The sequence below is a fragment of the Protomyctophum bolini genome (assembly GCF_963924005.1).
Source record: "Protomyctophum bolini genome assembly, chromosome: 18".
NCBI lineage: Eukaryota > Metazoa > Chordata > Actinopteri > Myctophiformes > Myctophidae > Protomyctophum > Protomyctophum bolini.
The window spans coordinates 19,351,900-19,368,926 of NC_137879.1; the positions used below are offsets into that span (position 1 = coordinate 19,351,900).

The 17,027-nt window shown below is 41.0% G+C and overlaps 1 protein-coding gene across 1 annotated transcript; it reads left to right on the plus strand.

Moving 5' to 3' along the window:
- The first annotated feature begins 166 nt into the window (after window positions 1–166).
- eps8l1b (EPS8 signaling adaptor L1b) lies at window positions 167–16,774 on the plus strand. Its single transcript, XM_080789830.1, has 19 exons — window positions 167–233; window positions 1,615–1,698; window positions 1,960–2,118; window positions 2,922–3,071; window positions 4,079–4,161; window positions 6,656–6,768; window positions 7,167–7,222; window positions 7,319–7,451; window positions 8,083–8,171; window positions 8,749–8,823; window positions 11,544–11,692; window positions 12,125–12,269; window positions 12,413–12,459; window positions 12,598–12,706; window positions 14,202–14,333; window positions 14,457–14,601; window positions 15,091–15,259; window positions 15,978–16,110; window positions 16,217–16,774. The coding sequence occupies exons 2-19, from the start codon at window positions 1,669–1,671 to the stop codon at window positions 16,298–16,300; spliced, it is 2,001 nt and encodes a 666-aa protein (XP_080645956.1). The 5' UTR covers window positions 167–233; window positions 1,615–1,668; the 3' UTR covers window positions 16,301–16,774.
- The last annotated feature ends 253 nt before the right edge of the window (window positions 16,775–17,027 follow it).

Genomic DNA, 17,027 nt, shown 5'->3' on the forward strand with positions numbered 1-17,027 from the left:
GTGTGCGCGTGTGCGTGAGAGTGAGAAAGGGGGGGAGAGAGAGAGAGAGATTATATTTTTATCTCTAAGGTGGAGTAGACTGGGCAGGGCTGAACACGGTGACACACCTCCACTTTGACAAATGTTTTAATAGCTGGAGAAGAAAGACAGGTATGAAGATAGAGTCAACCCCGTTAACTTAGGCACTCGCACTCACTGACATAAGACTGTTGATATTTGGGGCCAAGTAACCGGTAAGTTGATCTCAAAAATTATTTCTTTATGTAAAAGTTGGTAATATGTATCAGTGTGTATATGAGAGTGCCTGTGTAATGTATCAGCCACCCTGAGAAAATCCGTAAAAAAGTCCCTAAAAATGTGCTGTCTTAATTGCTGCAGTGGTCGTGTTATTATTGGGATTATGCATTCTCATGTATTATGAACAAGACAAGTCTTTAACATCTAGTGGCAAGAGCACACTCAAAATTGGTTCACATGTTTTGAAATATGTGGCCTTTCCTTTGTGGATGCTCCTCAGACAGACAGTATATATTAAAGAAATGTGCTGTTGTCACTGGGATAAGGTGAGTGGCATGCCAAAGAGATTAGCAGGGAAAACGGTCATGAAGTCATTTGGGTAATACTCTTGTTTGGTTTGAAACATTCTAAGAAATGACCACTGAGAGACTGACAGAATTGTTGTCAGACTGGTTGGGCTGGTCATTCACAGTATGTCGGCTTTTACTGAATAAGAAACAGAGAAAGAGAGTGGGGCAAGGAGATTCTAACAAAGGGAATCTACTAATACGCCTAAAGCCTATCACAGGAACAGGGACAATTAGTTGCAGAAGAAGGAGAAGATGCTGGACAGTTTTTATTCAGTTTTTATTCAGGTACTAGTATAAATAGTAATGACTGACGTTTCGATCTTGTGATCTTCCTCAGAGTCATGACTCTAGTAGTTTCCCATTATTAAAAACATCCTCATTCACATCCTTATTCTCGGATGTTTTTACTCTAGTAGTACTGGATAAGTCAAAGTACTGTAATTCAGAGGAAATCAAAGAGTATTAGAATATCGTTCTCGCGAAATTCTCGCCCTCAGGGTGTCTTACTGGTATGTCTTAGCAACTTAGCAACACACAACAATTTGGTGGTGCTCTTGAAAGTGGTGACAATCTTGTCATCCCGAGAAAAACCGTTATTATGAGAGCAAAGAGGTTCAAAGCAAACTTACTGACTATATTATAGTAACTTAAAGTAAGCAACAGTAATAATTAGTAGAGTAACTAATTACTGTTCCAAGCATTCTTGTACTTTGTTACTTTCCACCCCTAGCTGAAACACTTAGGATAATACATACAAAAGCAGCAATCAGTCGCAAACAAACTCCCATTCAATTCACAGTTACACAACACCATTTTTTTGAACTTGCTCATTTGATCCTTTAGTGTGGAAGGCTGCCTTCAGATGACTCATTTCAAATGGCTGTCAATAACAAATTAACTTTTACATGTATGACTGTCTGGAACACCCACTGTAATTCCACCTGAAAAGAATTATACAAATAATTGATTCTTACTTGCAGCATCCCTGCCTTCACCCTTCTCTCCCCTCCCTGTCCTGTGTTTTTAGGATAAGCAGGAAACATTCAAGCAGTATCCAAGCAGTAGGCTGGGAACACAAAGGATGATCAACATGTCACAATATGTTGTCAATGTAAGTGCTGCCATTTATATGTTAAAATAAAGGAAGATATAATATTTGCACAAACGAACCTATTTGTTTTTACACCGTGGCACAGAAGAGGAACATCCTTCTAGACAGGCTTGGTCTGTAGTGTGTGTGACCAATAAAAAAACACAGAGAAGTGTTGAAAAAATGGTGAAAAATGTATAAAGACAGGGAAGCCTGTTATAGTATTTACTGTATATTCACTGTTCTTTACTTTTATCTTCTCTCTGTCTAACCCCAATGCAGCACCTGGTGACCTTCTCCCTCCAGAATGGAGAGGTGCAGAGTGTGGAGGAAGCACAGGCCCGTATCTCTGTCATGGCTCAGAATAACAAGATATGGAGCCAGCAGATGATCCTGGAGGTTGGACGAGAGGCCATTCGACTTCGAGACACACAGAGCCAGGTCAGGCCCATGTTGATATTGAAATAACACTCTGGACCCCAAGCAGGACACTCAGCTAAGAGTATCAGGGGTCACTGGAAGGCAGGAGCTGGGGCAGATATAACAGATAGAAATAACACGTTGAGGTTCCTCTCTTTACTGCACCTATCTGAAGACTGAATCACAATACAAAAACACAAAAGACTCTTAAGTGTTGGATTGCTGCTTGCCTGCTTCTCAATTATTTTGTCGGTTTGGACTTAATATAAACCATTAGTTGAAAAACAAGTAAACAGCACTACTGCCAATTGAGCAGTAGTGAATTGAACACTTGCTGGATGCAATTTACAGAAGCCTGGTCAAATTGCTCAGTGTGTCGCTAAATGTCAGTGTGGGTTTCACAAAGGTATTCAATCATGGGATATTGTCTTGACAGCTTGAAGCCACGCAAATTTTCTCATGCTATGCACACTGTGTGCGTGTGTGTGTGCGTGCGTGCGTTATATACAGTATATACACACACACCAGTAGATCAGGGATATCACATTCTTGGGTCATGGCTCAAGAAATAAACCGGACTTGAGGTTACATACTGTAGAGGAAACAGAGAATCATTAAATATGGTTAAGATAAATGTAGGAAAAAGTCAATTAATAAATCATCTGAATTTTTAGGTAGAGCATTCTAGTCAGCTTATATAACAGCACTGAAGGTTGAGTACGATATAAATAAAATTAGACAGTGGTGATTATTATCATGATTATTGTTGTTGCTGCTCAGTGCTCATCATTCATATTATAATCAATATCTATCTATTCATACAGGATGAGCTGGAGAACTATTCTTTCAAATCTATCCATCGCTGTGACGCGCTCCACAAAGAGAAACGGTTCCCATCTCTACTTCTGCTGGTGTGCCAAAGTGCAGACCAGAAGAAACCAGACATTCACTTCTTCAGCTGTGAGACTGTAAAGGTGAGCATATCTGACGAACAGCCATTTATCTCATGGAGTCTGATACAATATGGGTCTGGAGATGAATGGTTAAAATGATCAATTAATTTCAATTTGGCCATTGGTCATGACTATCGTATCTGTCATGTTTAGAGAGTACAAGAGTATGAGAATCAATAGGCTGTCACACTGACTATAGCTGATATTCTACAGCCTGATAATACAGAGTTGTAATGTGGCAGAGTGGCCCTTCCTGTGTACCCCACAAGCATATTGCTGTATGTCTCTTGGCCAGAAGGGATTCTCCTTCCCCTGAAAAGTAGCCGTTTAGTTTCCCATGCGGAAGAGCTGGATTCAAGAGGCACGATTTTGACATTTTGGCCGATATCCAGGTCCGGATTTACCATTTGGGCTAGGGTGTGCAATACACCCTAGTTTTGCTGATATTCTTTAGATAATGTTTTGTATTTTCCAAAAGATGATGGTCGAAGGCCTCATACATGCTGATCAAAAACAGACAGACTAATGAGCAGAAATTCAAAGCATAATATGCAGGAGTCCTCATCCCAGGCCATTACGTTTGTCACATATTGGCACAAAAAAAGCTTCTGCTCTGCTGTCTGCACTGCAGACAATGCCTGCGGTGTTGTGGGAAGCCTGATCCAGTTTAAAGCGGCAGGCTTGCACAGCGACTAGCCTCTGTCTGTCTGTTTATTTTGGGGGATGGGTTCCCTAAAATTAAACCAAAATACCCCTATTTGTTTATTTTATTTTCTGTTTTCAAATTGTGCAGCGCCCGGCCGAGGGGGCTCTTTTTCCCCACTAAATTAACTTACCGTAATTCATTGGTTCACCTGAAAACTATTAAATGGCTCAAGTAAATTGGTTTCACTTGTGTCCCCTATTCACCACACATAATTATAGAGCCATGATACCGTGTGACACAGCACGTGCTCTCAATGAACTGCCAGGATAGGTTCAGGTTTTACATGCCATGCCACTTTACGCGACTTCACACCACTCTGCAGGCGGAGCAGATTCGCGATGACATCACAGGTGCAGTTTTGGCCTCGTCCTCCAACAGGAGCCAGCAGCACCCTAAGGCCCTCAGGTACAGTGAACGTCATGGTCATGGCTACTCATGGTCTACTCAGCCATTGAAGTGTGCGTGTGTGTGTGTGTGTGTGTGTGTGTGTGTGTGTGTGTGTGTGTGTGTGTGTGTGTGTGTGTGTGTGTGTGTGTGTGTGTGTGTGTGTGTGTGTGTGTGTGTGTGTGTGTGTGTGTGTGTGTGTGAGAGAGTGTGAGAATGTCTATGCACAAACGTCTGACAAAAACAAAGAGGAAGTGAGAGGAAGAAATATTAGTCCACAGATAGGTCTCTATTGTATAATCAACAGTGTCTGTCTGTCTGTCTGTCTGTCTGTCTGTCTGTCTGTCTGTCTGTCTGTCTGTCTGTCTGTCATTAATCTACAGTGTAAATGAATAGACAGAAATTATCAAATAAACAAACAGACCAAATCAAAATCATGGTGACGCTATTCATTCACCCACCTGTCTGACAGAGAGGGAGGGAGGGAGGGGAGAGCAGCTGAGAGAGACAGAAAAGCAAGAGGAGAGACCAGTTTTTCTGGTTTTCTACATAACTTAAGAAGGTGTGACAGAGAACAAGTCCATTGTGACAGGGAGAGAGAGACCTATAGAGAGAGGTGGACACAGAGAGAGAGAGAGGGTTATCTTGACAGCAGTGCATTAAGTTCATACCTGGGCGGAATATTGAGGCATTCGTACAAAGGACACGCAAAGGACAAACTGTAGGTAAGAGAAAGTGCTATGAGTTGCTTGTGGATATGACTGTACTGTAGGGTACCAATTCAATGTTGCTGCGTTGTGTTGAATTAGTACTACTTTGACGGACTTGTTGCTCGTGCAGGTGTGTAAGGAAAGGCAAACATACCAACGTCAGCCAAAGTGTTGTCCTTGCCTCTGGTATTTCCATTGTTTGCTTTCCATAGCCATTGGTTATATCTAAAGGAGAATTTGTGTTAAAGGTGCTGTAAGGGATATTTTTTGGTTTAAACTGTTGTTAAAAAGTTAAAGCTCTATATTCTGATCATTGTATCATGTAGAATAGAAGAAAGAAGGACCTGACAACCAAAGCCTTTTGTATTTTCCCACAGCAGGCAAATAACATGACAACGTTTCAATGTCAATACATCTTCATCAGGTTAATGTTATTATATAATGTGTTTGTTCAGTAACAGGGGCCATCCCGTCTCTCCAACTCTTTAGTAAACAGAAAATACAATTTCAGCTGGGTTACAAATTTCATCCAACTAGGATCGAGATTCGAGAATTGATCAATTTTCAATTTGATAGAGTTTCAACTCCAATGTTGTTTTCTTGCTTTTTTGTTTTTCAATTCACTTTTTATTGAATTTTAAACAAACATACATGAAAAAAGCTCTTCAGACTCCATCCTAGCCCTAGCCCCGACGACCTTACAGGCATGCAAAGGCTCACTTATGTAACTTAGATATCATTTTATGTAGACATAGCACTATATAGTATATATGCATAGTTATTCATGCATAGATAATCCACTGTTAGTTTACGTATTATTCATGATGACTATTCTTATGTATTTGATGAATTACCATGTTTTTTGTTCTTGGGTTAAGAGCGTCTGTTAAATGCCTAAATTGTAAAAAGAAAAGACTAGGACAATACAAAACGATAGGCCCCTATACATACAAATATACACAATGGGAGAAATCTGCCTTTCTACTCTATTGATGATCATTATACATTTACCTCGAACAGGTGAACAAAGTCCATGAATGTAACAGATTTAACAGAATTTAAACAAAGTAATCCATGCTTTCTTTCTTTCAATAGGCTACTTCCAATTTCACTTGTATCCAATTCTCTCTCCTGATTGGATGAAACTGGTGTTATATAGATTTTTATAACACTTCATTTAACAAAACAAAACAAATAACTTACAGCACCTTAACTCTTGTTTTATGTAACATTTTAGTTCTGAGTAAGTTGTTTTTCCCCCACATTGTTTACTGTGGGTTGGCACAAAATGAGGGCTGTGTGGGCTTCACATTAAAGAGTCGCCACATCATTTTCATAAACAGTGGATTACCTTGAGGAATCTGTGTCAGTGATCATTGTCATCCAGTTATGAAGTCACCTACACTGAGTGTTAAAACTATGGGAGAGTGTTAAAATGCACCCTTATTGGTTCATTCTTTCAGGATTTTCCATTCATCTCAAAAAGGATTTTGATCTTGCCAACCAAATGGGATAGGCAAACATCTTGTTCTGATGGGTGTTTCCCATGCTGGCATTGAGTGAACAGTTGTTGTTAGCAACAGTCAAAAGACAACTGGAGGTATAGGGCTGGCCAATATATTGATATCATTTTTTGTGAAATGAGAAGATATTGTCTGTTATGATAATATAATATATCGTGATATTTGGTTTCGCCCCTTCAGTTGAGCTCATCCCCTCCACTTTATTCATTGAATGTCAGACCCATGCTTGTGTTGTAGGTGGGTTTACTGGGAGTATGCCAATCTCTCCTCTCCTTCTTTCAGGCTTCCCCAGAATACAGAAACCATGATTGACGCCTACGGAATTCCAAACCCCCCCTTGCCACATGCCCCCAACCCACCGCCTGCCAACCCTCCGCCTTATCCCGGACCCAGAGGTAAGGAGATTTACTTGCCAAATGTTTGCCAATTTTTGACAAATGTTTGCCTATTATATATGTCCAGAAGAATAGGGATGCTAGGATTCATGTGGTTAATGACAATAAAACAAAATGCTTCTTTGTTTTCAAGTGGGCTTGAAAGACAGGGAAAGGACAGTGAAGAAAAGAGGATGAGATGGTAGGAAAAGGGGACAGGGAGGGGAAGTGAAGCACAGAGAGGTATTTAAGGTAAAAGGTTCCCCGGAGCACAGAGATTACATTGTGTGTTTAGGGTGGGGGTAGGGGGTATATGTGTGTGTACAGGGGCAGAGGGGGTGGCAGGCATTCCACATGCGGGAAATACCAGGTCCTCCAATGAACGAAAATGGATGAACTGAATCTTCTCTCCTCCACAGCAAACGGCGTGAACGGAGGATCAGATATCTCCTTCCTGCGCGCAGAGAGAGAAGTGGTATGTCTCCTCGTCTTTGACAGACAACCGATTTTTAGGTTCTCTGGGTGTAATTCATAAGGGTGACTAACTGGTTCCTGTCTCTATGTTCCTCAGGGGATCCTTAACCACTGTTTCGAGGACATCGAGAGCTTCATGGCAAAACTGCAGCAGACTGCCGAAGCTGCCACTGTACTCAGCCAGAGGAAGAAAAAAAGCAAAAAGAAAAGCAAAAAGCAAAGCGCTGAAGGTAAGCAATGGGCAGCGAAAGAGAGTGAGAGTCCATATAAAGTTTGTTTGGACAGCCATGGCTGGAGGTATGGAGCCATGGCTGGAGCACATGATATCTCATGTGCACCTTGGAGAATTTAATTAAATGTCCACATGAACTTAGGATGAACTGATTAGAAGTAGGTGACAAAGGTCAAGGTCAATGTGACAATGCTCACAAAACACTAGCACTTTCTTCAAAGTCTTCATTACATAATGTCTGGACAGACACCGATGTCAAGTGCAACTGGTTGGTGGTTGCATAACCACAATGCTGTATTTGTATATTTTACTGCAGTGGCTCCTTCTAGTCATTTGCCACATGGGGTCCAAGAGTATAGGTTCTCTATAGTCTTGTAGAAATCAACTACTGTAGTGTTTTCTTGCAAAGGAAACTTGCCTATGGTCCTCCATGGCAAGTTATTGGACACTGCCGGCGTCTCGTGGAAGAATTAGACTGCCAGCCTACAGTCTATGCTGCCAGTTCAAGTGGAAACTGTCATTTACTGTACCAAAGCATGAGAATACATTACAGAAGATGTATTTTCTATGTACTGAATGGATTTACTTTGCTTCATCTGTTTTTCTGTGTCACTGTTCCATTTTAACAGAGGACCTGCTCACTGCAAAGGCCCGTCCTCCACCAGAAGAGGAATTCATTGATGTTTTCCAGAAATTCAGATATTGCTTCAGCCTATTGGTGAGTTTTTAACCACCTCATATTTTACATTGTGTGGATATTGCTGAGCATGAAAATGTTCTGTGTAGGCCTATCTCTTTGCAAGTCATTTGCAAAAGGACGATAGGCTATTCAGTAATCTCCCTCACCGAATTTTGAATAGATTTTTGTCATTCCAACAATTTGCAGTTGTTTGAAAGGTTTTATTCCTTTATACACCATGATTCAGTGAAGACATGGTACTGGCTCTGATTGGCCAGTACTCATTAGTCATTACCATGTCAACAGTTCTTTCTTGTTCTTTTTAAAACTAGGGCTGTGACCCTAACCTTAACCTCACTAACCCTGGCGTCCTTGCCTGGCGGTCCTATTCGATTGCGTGTACAGGAGTGCCGGCTTCCTCGGTTTCATGCCTTATTTAGGTGGGCCGTTGACTCCTTATTTAATGTTGCATCTTACAGGGGAAGTTCAGTCCTTAAAAACCTAACCCTAACCTTTAGCTCACAAAAGACGGTGCCTAACCCTGACCTCACACTAATTTGTCGGGACAGGCTGTTGTCTATAACTGTGTTGTTAATGTCTCTCTGCGTCTGTCTAGGCTCGTCTGAAGTCTGCAATTGCCAACCCTTCATCTGAGGACCTTGTGCACCATGTGTTCATACCCCTGGATATGGTGAGTCAGTCATAACCTTTACGCCCATTCTTTACTGGCCGGTCCGCGGTGAGACTGTGACAGAGTTATACTGACAGAGATCACCACCTAATTAGAGCAATACATAATATTTATTGCCTACCATGATGTCATCAAAATCCTATGTGAGCGGTCCAGGCGCATACCACACTGTATAGGCTCTAATGCAGCCTGACAGTGCGTCATGCGTTTGACGACCTTTGCTGCAAGTGACAACTATATACTATCAATAAAGGAAAGCAGAAAAGAAAAAACAAAACAAAAACTGAAATCCTATGCAAGAGGACATAAATAAAAGATAACGGTAGAGGTACAGTATCAAAATTTGGGAAATGCCATGGTATCTTATTGTGTATGGAGTTATAATGCATTAATCACACACTGGACCTATATTGTGCCAAAATAGGTCCACAGCCAGTCAAGGGACTGCGTAATACTTCCATAGAAGAGGCTGCACACGCCTCTTCAAGTCATGTTAGCAGAAACTATGAGGGCTATTCAATATTTACACAAGGCAGGTCCCATTGCGATAGCCTGAAATCAAACGCCAATGACATGATTAATATATAGCATTTACTTTTGGTTTGTTTACAGTACTGCTGTAGAGTACAGTTTCTTATTTGTATATTCACGTACAGTATATGCAGTTAATACCTAACCCTAAACCTCAAAGGTATTTGCTTCCCAGATTGAGCTGTACTTCTACTATGATAACAGTATTGTTATTATAGTTATTACCAATGTATACATTTAACATAATACATAGTACCCTTAATCATGATGATGTGCAGTACGTCATGTTATATGAAAAGGAACTGAGATTAGGGGTCCAGTATAATAACATATTTCAATATATTTAGAAAAATTAAAATAGATATCAGGTAGGTCCAGCAAGTTCCACCTGTGCTGTTTGATTTGACTTGTTCTTCTCCAAAGATATTTCAGTTCATAGAAATCAATGTTAAACCTGAAAACAGGGCGTGTGAAATGTTTGTGTTGTGACACACCTGTATGGAAAGAGGGAGAGACCAAGAGAGGTGTGAGAAGCTGGTTATCTCTCTCTGTGTGTGTGTGTGTGTGTGTGTGTGTGTGTGTGTGTGTGTGTGTGTGTGTGTGTGTGTGTGTGTGTGTGTGTGTGTGTGTGTGTGCCCAGAAGTATAGTAGAATTTGACACACAATTACCTGGAGAAATGGTTGTTTGATGGTTAAAGAATTTATAGTTGGGCTTAGAATTTAGGAAAATGTTCAGATTGTGTTTAGGTTAGGATTTAACATTCAGAGGCCGATCTACAAACGATTGGGTGTGCCCATACAGTATGTCTGTGCCTTGTGTTCATTCATACCAAGCAACTTTTTGATTTTAAGTAATACAATGCTTTAACAGTGTTGGACGTTTAACCAAATTAGTCAGGGTGATGTTAAATTATTTTTAGAGCAATACCGTCAAATGTCATGACATTGCATTAAACTGTCACTAACATTAGGAAATTGGGAGTTGGTACACAATTTAATTAAAACCCTTATTGTCCCTTCAGTCAAAGGTTAAAGGACCACTTCACCACTTTTCAACCTATCTTCATATAATAGGTCCTCACTAATAATCATGATAAAATGGCACGATTTTTTTCTACTCAGTCTGTGTCTCATAGGAGGGCTGTGGGCAGTTTAGAAACCGTCTTCCAGTGACATCATCATTAGGCAGATATTTATTTAAACAAGATTTCTTTACAAAAATATTTAGATTTTCATTATCGTGAGAACGATGGCTTCCATTTTCGCATTGCAACTTTTCAGGACTAGAAAGCCTGCAGTTTCTATTAGCTTGTATTCCCCATCGATGATGTCACTGGAAGACGGTTTCTGAACTGCCCACAGCCCTCCTATGAGACACAGACCGAGTAGAAAAAAATTGCGGCATTTTTTCATGATTATTAGTGAGGACCTATTATATGAAGATAGGTTGAAAAGTGGTGAAGTGGTCCTTTAACAATGGAAACGCAAGTGAGGAAATTATATTCAATTATCTTATCAACTGATAAGAATAAATTACACAGGGAGTGAATATCTTAAAGATGGAGTGCCGTGATCCCCCCCCCCTAAAACATAATCATCAAGTACTATGATTATACTAGGAGGAAGATTTATTTCAAAAAAGTGTACAGAAAGTGTTAAAATTATGTTTTTATGTGGCCACACCCACCAGTTCATAGCACCACCCACCTGAACTTAAGCCTCGCCCACAGCTGCTGTTGTATGATAATGTGGGAGGGGTTAGGGTTGTGATGTCACTAAAATGGTGTTATTTCGATTGGGCTTTTTGACAAAGGCTTTCAGGAAGAAACCAAAAATAGACAGGGATATTTGAATATTATAACCACACCTGGGGGGTCTAATAGAGTAATGTTAACTCCATAGACGCATGCAAAATAGAAAAAGTCAATCAATGTATCAGGAGGATGACATGACATTAAACTTCTCAATGTGTTCTGTATCTTAAGATCTCACCCTAAAAGGCACTGAAAAAACTCTGATTCAGAATCTGTGTATTCTACCTCTAACACACTTAACAAAATACTTTACTCCGACATAAAATGCCATAGATTGAGCCACCTAAATTGTAGTGTGGCTGAAGGAGTCCTTCTTGACCTAATCCATCAAGTTATGATGATACTGATGATCTTGTGTTATCTGTGCGTGTGCAGATGGTGAAAACGACAGGAGGACCGGCTCTGGGGGCTTCTATATCCAGCCCTGCCCTCACCAACTCTGCTGTTTCGCTGCTGCAAGACACCCTCACCGAGGAGGAGAGGCAGCTCTGGACGTCTCTCGGTCCCAACTGGACTCTCCCTCGGTCAGTACCAACAATCATCTTCGGATGCCAATAATGACAAGGGATCATGACAATCCAAATTAAATGTTATGCATATAGCGCATTTCATACATTCACTTAATCATGAATGAAAGTTAAGCTAGGCTAAGCTGCTTGGATATGAACGATATCTGCCCAACTGCCCTTTGGAGGTCGAATTGACATGACATGAGTCAATATTTATCTCTGACACTGTGGAGAATACTGATCCAGCTTCAAACCAAAACTTCAGCACACACAGACACTGAAGTTGACACAAAACAAGGGTTGACATTCATACATAGCAGTTCTTCATTGTTAATGTTGTCCTTAAATCGCTATAATTGACAATAGCTGCACCTACTTTAACCCAGTTGCTTTTGGTTACACTGTAAACTGATATAAGGCCAATGCTGACTCTCCATTCTTTCTCAGCTCTCAGCTACACGGGCCTGTAGCGCCGTACACACCAGTATTTCTGGATGGCTGGAAGCCAGAAGCTTCCAAGGCAGACGGGCAGGTTTGGGAGGATCCGGTCGAGTCACAACACAAACATGAGGCCTTCCTCGTAAAACAGGAGGTATGGAATACCTGCATACAGTATAGGCACATTATACCACCGTGTGTAAAAACAGGTGTGTGTGTGAGTGTGTGTCTTTCTTTAACTCGTTTAGTATGTCTGTCTACTGCTCATATAGCCCTTTTTTCTCTCTTTCATAACAGCAAATATCTTCTCAGTCAGTCGAATCGCCTGCCACACCCGAAGAAACGTAGGTCACCTCTGCAAATACAAATCACTCACCTGTCATAGTTTACCCTTGTTGTGCAAAGTCCCCGAGTTAAATGAACACTGAGGATTTTACTGTGCGAGAGCAAAAAATAACTCATTAATTTCCTTTTCAACACAGGGACAGCGATACACAGCCACCAGAGCCAGAGAGAATATATAGCTGCAGTTATGACTTTGTAGCCAGGAACAGCAGTGAGCTGTCTGTGATGCAAGGAGATGTACTAGAGGTAAGGAACTAGGACCGCCCATTCCCAACCTGTGGGCCCCCAAATAATTGGCAAAACACTAAGATTGTAATGCTATTAATATGACATTAATATAAACAATATATACAGTATAATGTACATGTCAAAAATAAGAATTTAAATCCATCTGACCACTTAACATGGCAGCCGGTTTAAGCAAGACTGTGGGCCGTGAACACCACTGGGCCCTGAACTGGAAAAGGTTGGGAACCCATGAACAAGAATTTAGGAATGTTGGGAAGCACTTTATTACCAAGTCTGTGGTTTATGCAAGGAATTTTCATCACCAAGTATGAGATTCATTCAAGGAATCTGCTTTGGTTCGTTCCAACATTAAACACAACCCTTGACCACTGACAAAGTGCAACAGTTCATTGCCAAGTATTCAGCCAAGGGATTATCAATATTAGACAGCAGCATAGCCACTTTAACCCTGTCGTCCTTATATTGGGGCATGTCATTATTGGTGAATATGTTCAAAAAATGTTTTGAAAATAGTAGATCTACAAGCTCACAATGTGATTCGTTGGGAGCTTGTAGATCTGCTATTGTTGAATACCCAAATATAAAATAGAGATTAACCCATTCTGACCTGAGATCAGATTCATACGAGGTTTCCACGGGACACACACTGGTCTGATTAACCCATTCTGACCTGAGATCAGATTCTAAAAATGTCAGTCGTTCTTCGAATTTTTCAAAAATAGCAGACCTACAAGCTCGTATCGCGCCACTCGGTGGCGCGATATGAGCTTGTAGATCTGCTATTTTTCAATAGCTAAAGCATAACATGATGCCAACACCAAAATGGGTGCCCGGTCAGAATGGGTTAAGTGATTAACCCTGAGATTTGTAATGATATCCAAGCTCAAAGCTGTGCAATTTGCATAGACACAGATAAAGCAATTAAAAAGAAAAAAAAGACTAATACAATTAAGTGGCATAGCACTGAGCCATTATGTGAAAATAATTAATATACAGTAATAACCCTGCACACAGTGATGTGCATGGTGCATTCTTGAACTCAACCCAATACTAGTAAACTACTAGCCTTGTGGCTATAGTTTTATCTCAGGAAGACATGCCACCTTGCTCAGTGATTAGTAACCAGGTTAACAACTACAGAGGGTGGCGCAGTGGTATAGTCCCGGCTCACCACCATGGAGGTGGTGGCTTTGTCGGTGACAACAGTAATGTGTGTGGGGAGGAATTCATTGGCATAAAACAACTAAATTGGGGAGGAAAAGGGTCTAAAAAAGAATTGGCTACTCTAATAAATATGATTTTGGTGTCCCCGAATCAATATTTGCACAATGTGAGCTTGACACATATCAGATTTTCAAAGCCAATATACATTTTTAGTTTGTGTTGCGTTTTGCTCAATGGAAAACTACTCGCATATTTGGGAATTGTATACACAGTAGCTATGATTTATTAAAGAATTATGAGATATTAATTAGTGCACTGTCCTGGGCAGGTGGTTGAATCATCCAAGCGCTGGTGGAAATGTCGAAATAGGTTCAATGAGGTCGGCTTTGTTCCTTTCAACATCCTGGAGCCTGTCGCTCACATAGACCAGTCGAGTCCAGTGACAAACAACGCTCCCAAGGTAATGCACGCACACACACACACACACACACACACACACACAGAGGCGGGAATACGCTGGCCTACCTGCTTACATACCTGCATGCATTCCAATGTTTATTTGTTCTCTGTTCCCCATTCCCAGGCTCCTGCCCCGCCTCCACTGGCTAAGACTTTCTCTGTGGTCCCACCCAGCCCCGCTGCCTTACATCTTGCGCCGTCCCCGCAGCGGCTTCGCACCTTACCTCCCTACAGCCAACACATACAGGCGCAAGAAGACACAGATAAAGGTACCAGCTTCTAAACCCCAGGCAGGGTGTTGTCAAAGTGGGTCGCAGAGAACCATCGTCAAGCGGGGTTCTGAATGTGCCTCTGATGACAGCCCCAAAATAGGGATGCCGGGATTAAAGTGGTTAAGTAAATTTATAGATGACGCTGTCACTCCATCCACGACAACTCACCATGAGTGAACAGGTGCGTGCATGCTTGAGAGAGACAACGAGCTGCTAATGGACATATGTCAGCTGTTCAGGGGAACCTGTGATATTTTGGGAATGGTCTGTCTCTGCGCATCTCCTGTGGCTGACTGACCTTATATCGCTGATTCATGCTTAATCTATACTCCAGAATAGCATATCCAGATGAGCTTGTAGAATGTAGATTGTGTATTTTTGGTGAACAACACCATTGTATGGTGCCGTTTAAATCAGGATTCACCTACTTGAAATAAAAATAAGTGTGTGAAATAAACATGACTCTCTCTCTCTCACCTCCCACAGTCATGCAGGTGAATGATGAGCTGCTGCAGAGGCTGACCAACGGGAAGGCCAATCTGAACAAGCCGTCCCTCATCATCCCTCGTTCATCGGACACCTCTGTGCCCCTGGACTACCACTCCCCGCCGGATGAGGTGGCCGAGTGGCTCCGAGGGAAGGGCTTTAGTGAACCGTGAGTTTACTAGTTATAATGTCACTGTGTCACAAAGTGTGTGTGTGTGGAGGGGCACAAAGTCAGTAAAAACCATTAGGAGGCGAGCTTGCAGAAAATAAATCTCTTACATTTGATCCAGGCCAATACAAATTGAAAATGAAGAAAATACAACGCAAAGATTTAAACAACTTAAATTAATGGAGAGGCAAAGTTCCAACTTCATCCCCATTGCAGCCTACACTCTGAGCTGTTTCCCTTATATACTTTGCAGACTCCACCCTTACATTTCTAATCAACAAACCACAGTATAATAGAAATCCACCCAAGATGCTAGTCTAATCAATCAGCTAACAGGATTAACAGGCACCCCTCAATCCCAAAGTACTCAGTCATTGTTACAGTGCCATTATTAAAGTATGCTAAAGTACAAGAGCACGATCACTATCATTGGTCCTCCATATGTTGTTTAATTAGTAGTAATAATTCATAAGTGAGTTGTTTAATTATTATATATATTTGTTTTCTCCTAAATTTAGAGTAGCCAATTATTTTGTAGGGACTTTACCACTGACTATGCCAACAGAGCGCCTGTTTAATAATAGTTTTAGTCTTCTATAATTTCTATATATCTTTCTCGTAACAAAAAGTTGTGTTGCAACTAGTATAATGGGTGATTGTAATGTATGCGAACAAGGATACAAGATGTAATTCCCTTCCCTATCTCTCTGTCCTTTAGTACGGTGTTGTGTCTGGGAGTGCTGACTGGTGCACAGCTGTTCTCCCTCAACAAGGAAGAGCTACGTGCGGTACTTCCAGATGAGGGCGCCAGAGTATACAGTCAGCTCACAGTGCAGAAAGCCCTGCTCGAGGTAATGAATATTTCAAAAACTTCCCAAATTCCCAGGGTCTGTTATTGACACACAAATCACTATCATGTATACATTTATCATGTATTGTTACTTTTTTTTCTTACAGGATGCTCGGAGAGCCACAGAGCTGGAGGCAGTCATGGAGAAACAGAAAATGAAGGTTGATTTGAATGAGAGCTACACATTGTGAAACAAGTGCCCATATGAAGTACCAGCGATGACTGAACTTCATTGATGACGCCCTGACAATCTGATGTACAAGATGGCCATGAAGGGCATTATTTTAAAATAACTTTATCTGACTCAAAGGCAGCCTTATCCTGGGATCAAGTCTTTGCTGTAAAACCTTTCCTCATAATATTCAAGTGCAATGCTAATGCCTAATTTATAGTCTGTTGTATGACATCGCAGATGCAACGTGCTGTGAGATTAATGTGATTTTTGATTTTGACAAATGTTTTCCATTCAGACAAGCTCTGTGTTGTGTGCAATCTCTGCCTGCCAGCTGAAGACTAAGTGAATGTATTTATCGTTTGTAAATTCTTTATTAGTTTCTTCTTCTTTTTTTATACTTGTGAGTCCTTTGGCAAGAAATGGCATGATGTACTATAAACATTTAAAGGCTGGACTTTTTTTATTGAAGCTTCAAATAAAGTATTCCAGCAAAATACCCACGTGACATATTGTCTTAATTCCACAACACATTAGTGTGAAATGTGTGTTGTGGAACTGTAAGGGGGATATGTGAGTTGTGTGTTATATCAGATACACATCTGTGTGTTGGTCTGTGTACATGTGTAATTGGGTGTGTATCAGTGTACTGTATGTGCATTGCGTTCATACCAAGTGCCATTTTGAATTGAAGTAATTCATTGTTTTAAGGCACAGAGCATTGGGATGTTTTTTTTTTTTTTTCA

Excerpts from the sequence above, each read along its gene's own strand:
- eps8l1b (XM_080789830.1), top strand. The coding sequence starts at position 1,669 with ATGATCAACATGTCACAATATGTTGTCAAT. Across the intron at positions 11,693-12,124 it reads CCCAACTGGACTCTCCCTCG|CTCTCAGCTACACGGGCCTG; the intron begins GTCAGTACCAAC and ends ATTCTTTCTCAG. Across the intron at positions 12,707-14,201 it reads TGCAAGGAGATGTACTAGAG|GTGGTTGAATCATCCAAGCG; the intron begins GTAAGGAACTAG and ends TGTCCTGGGCAG.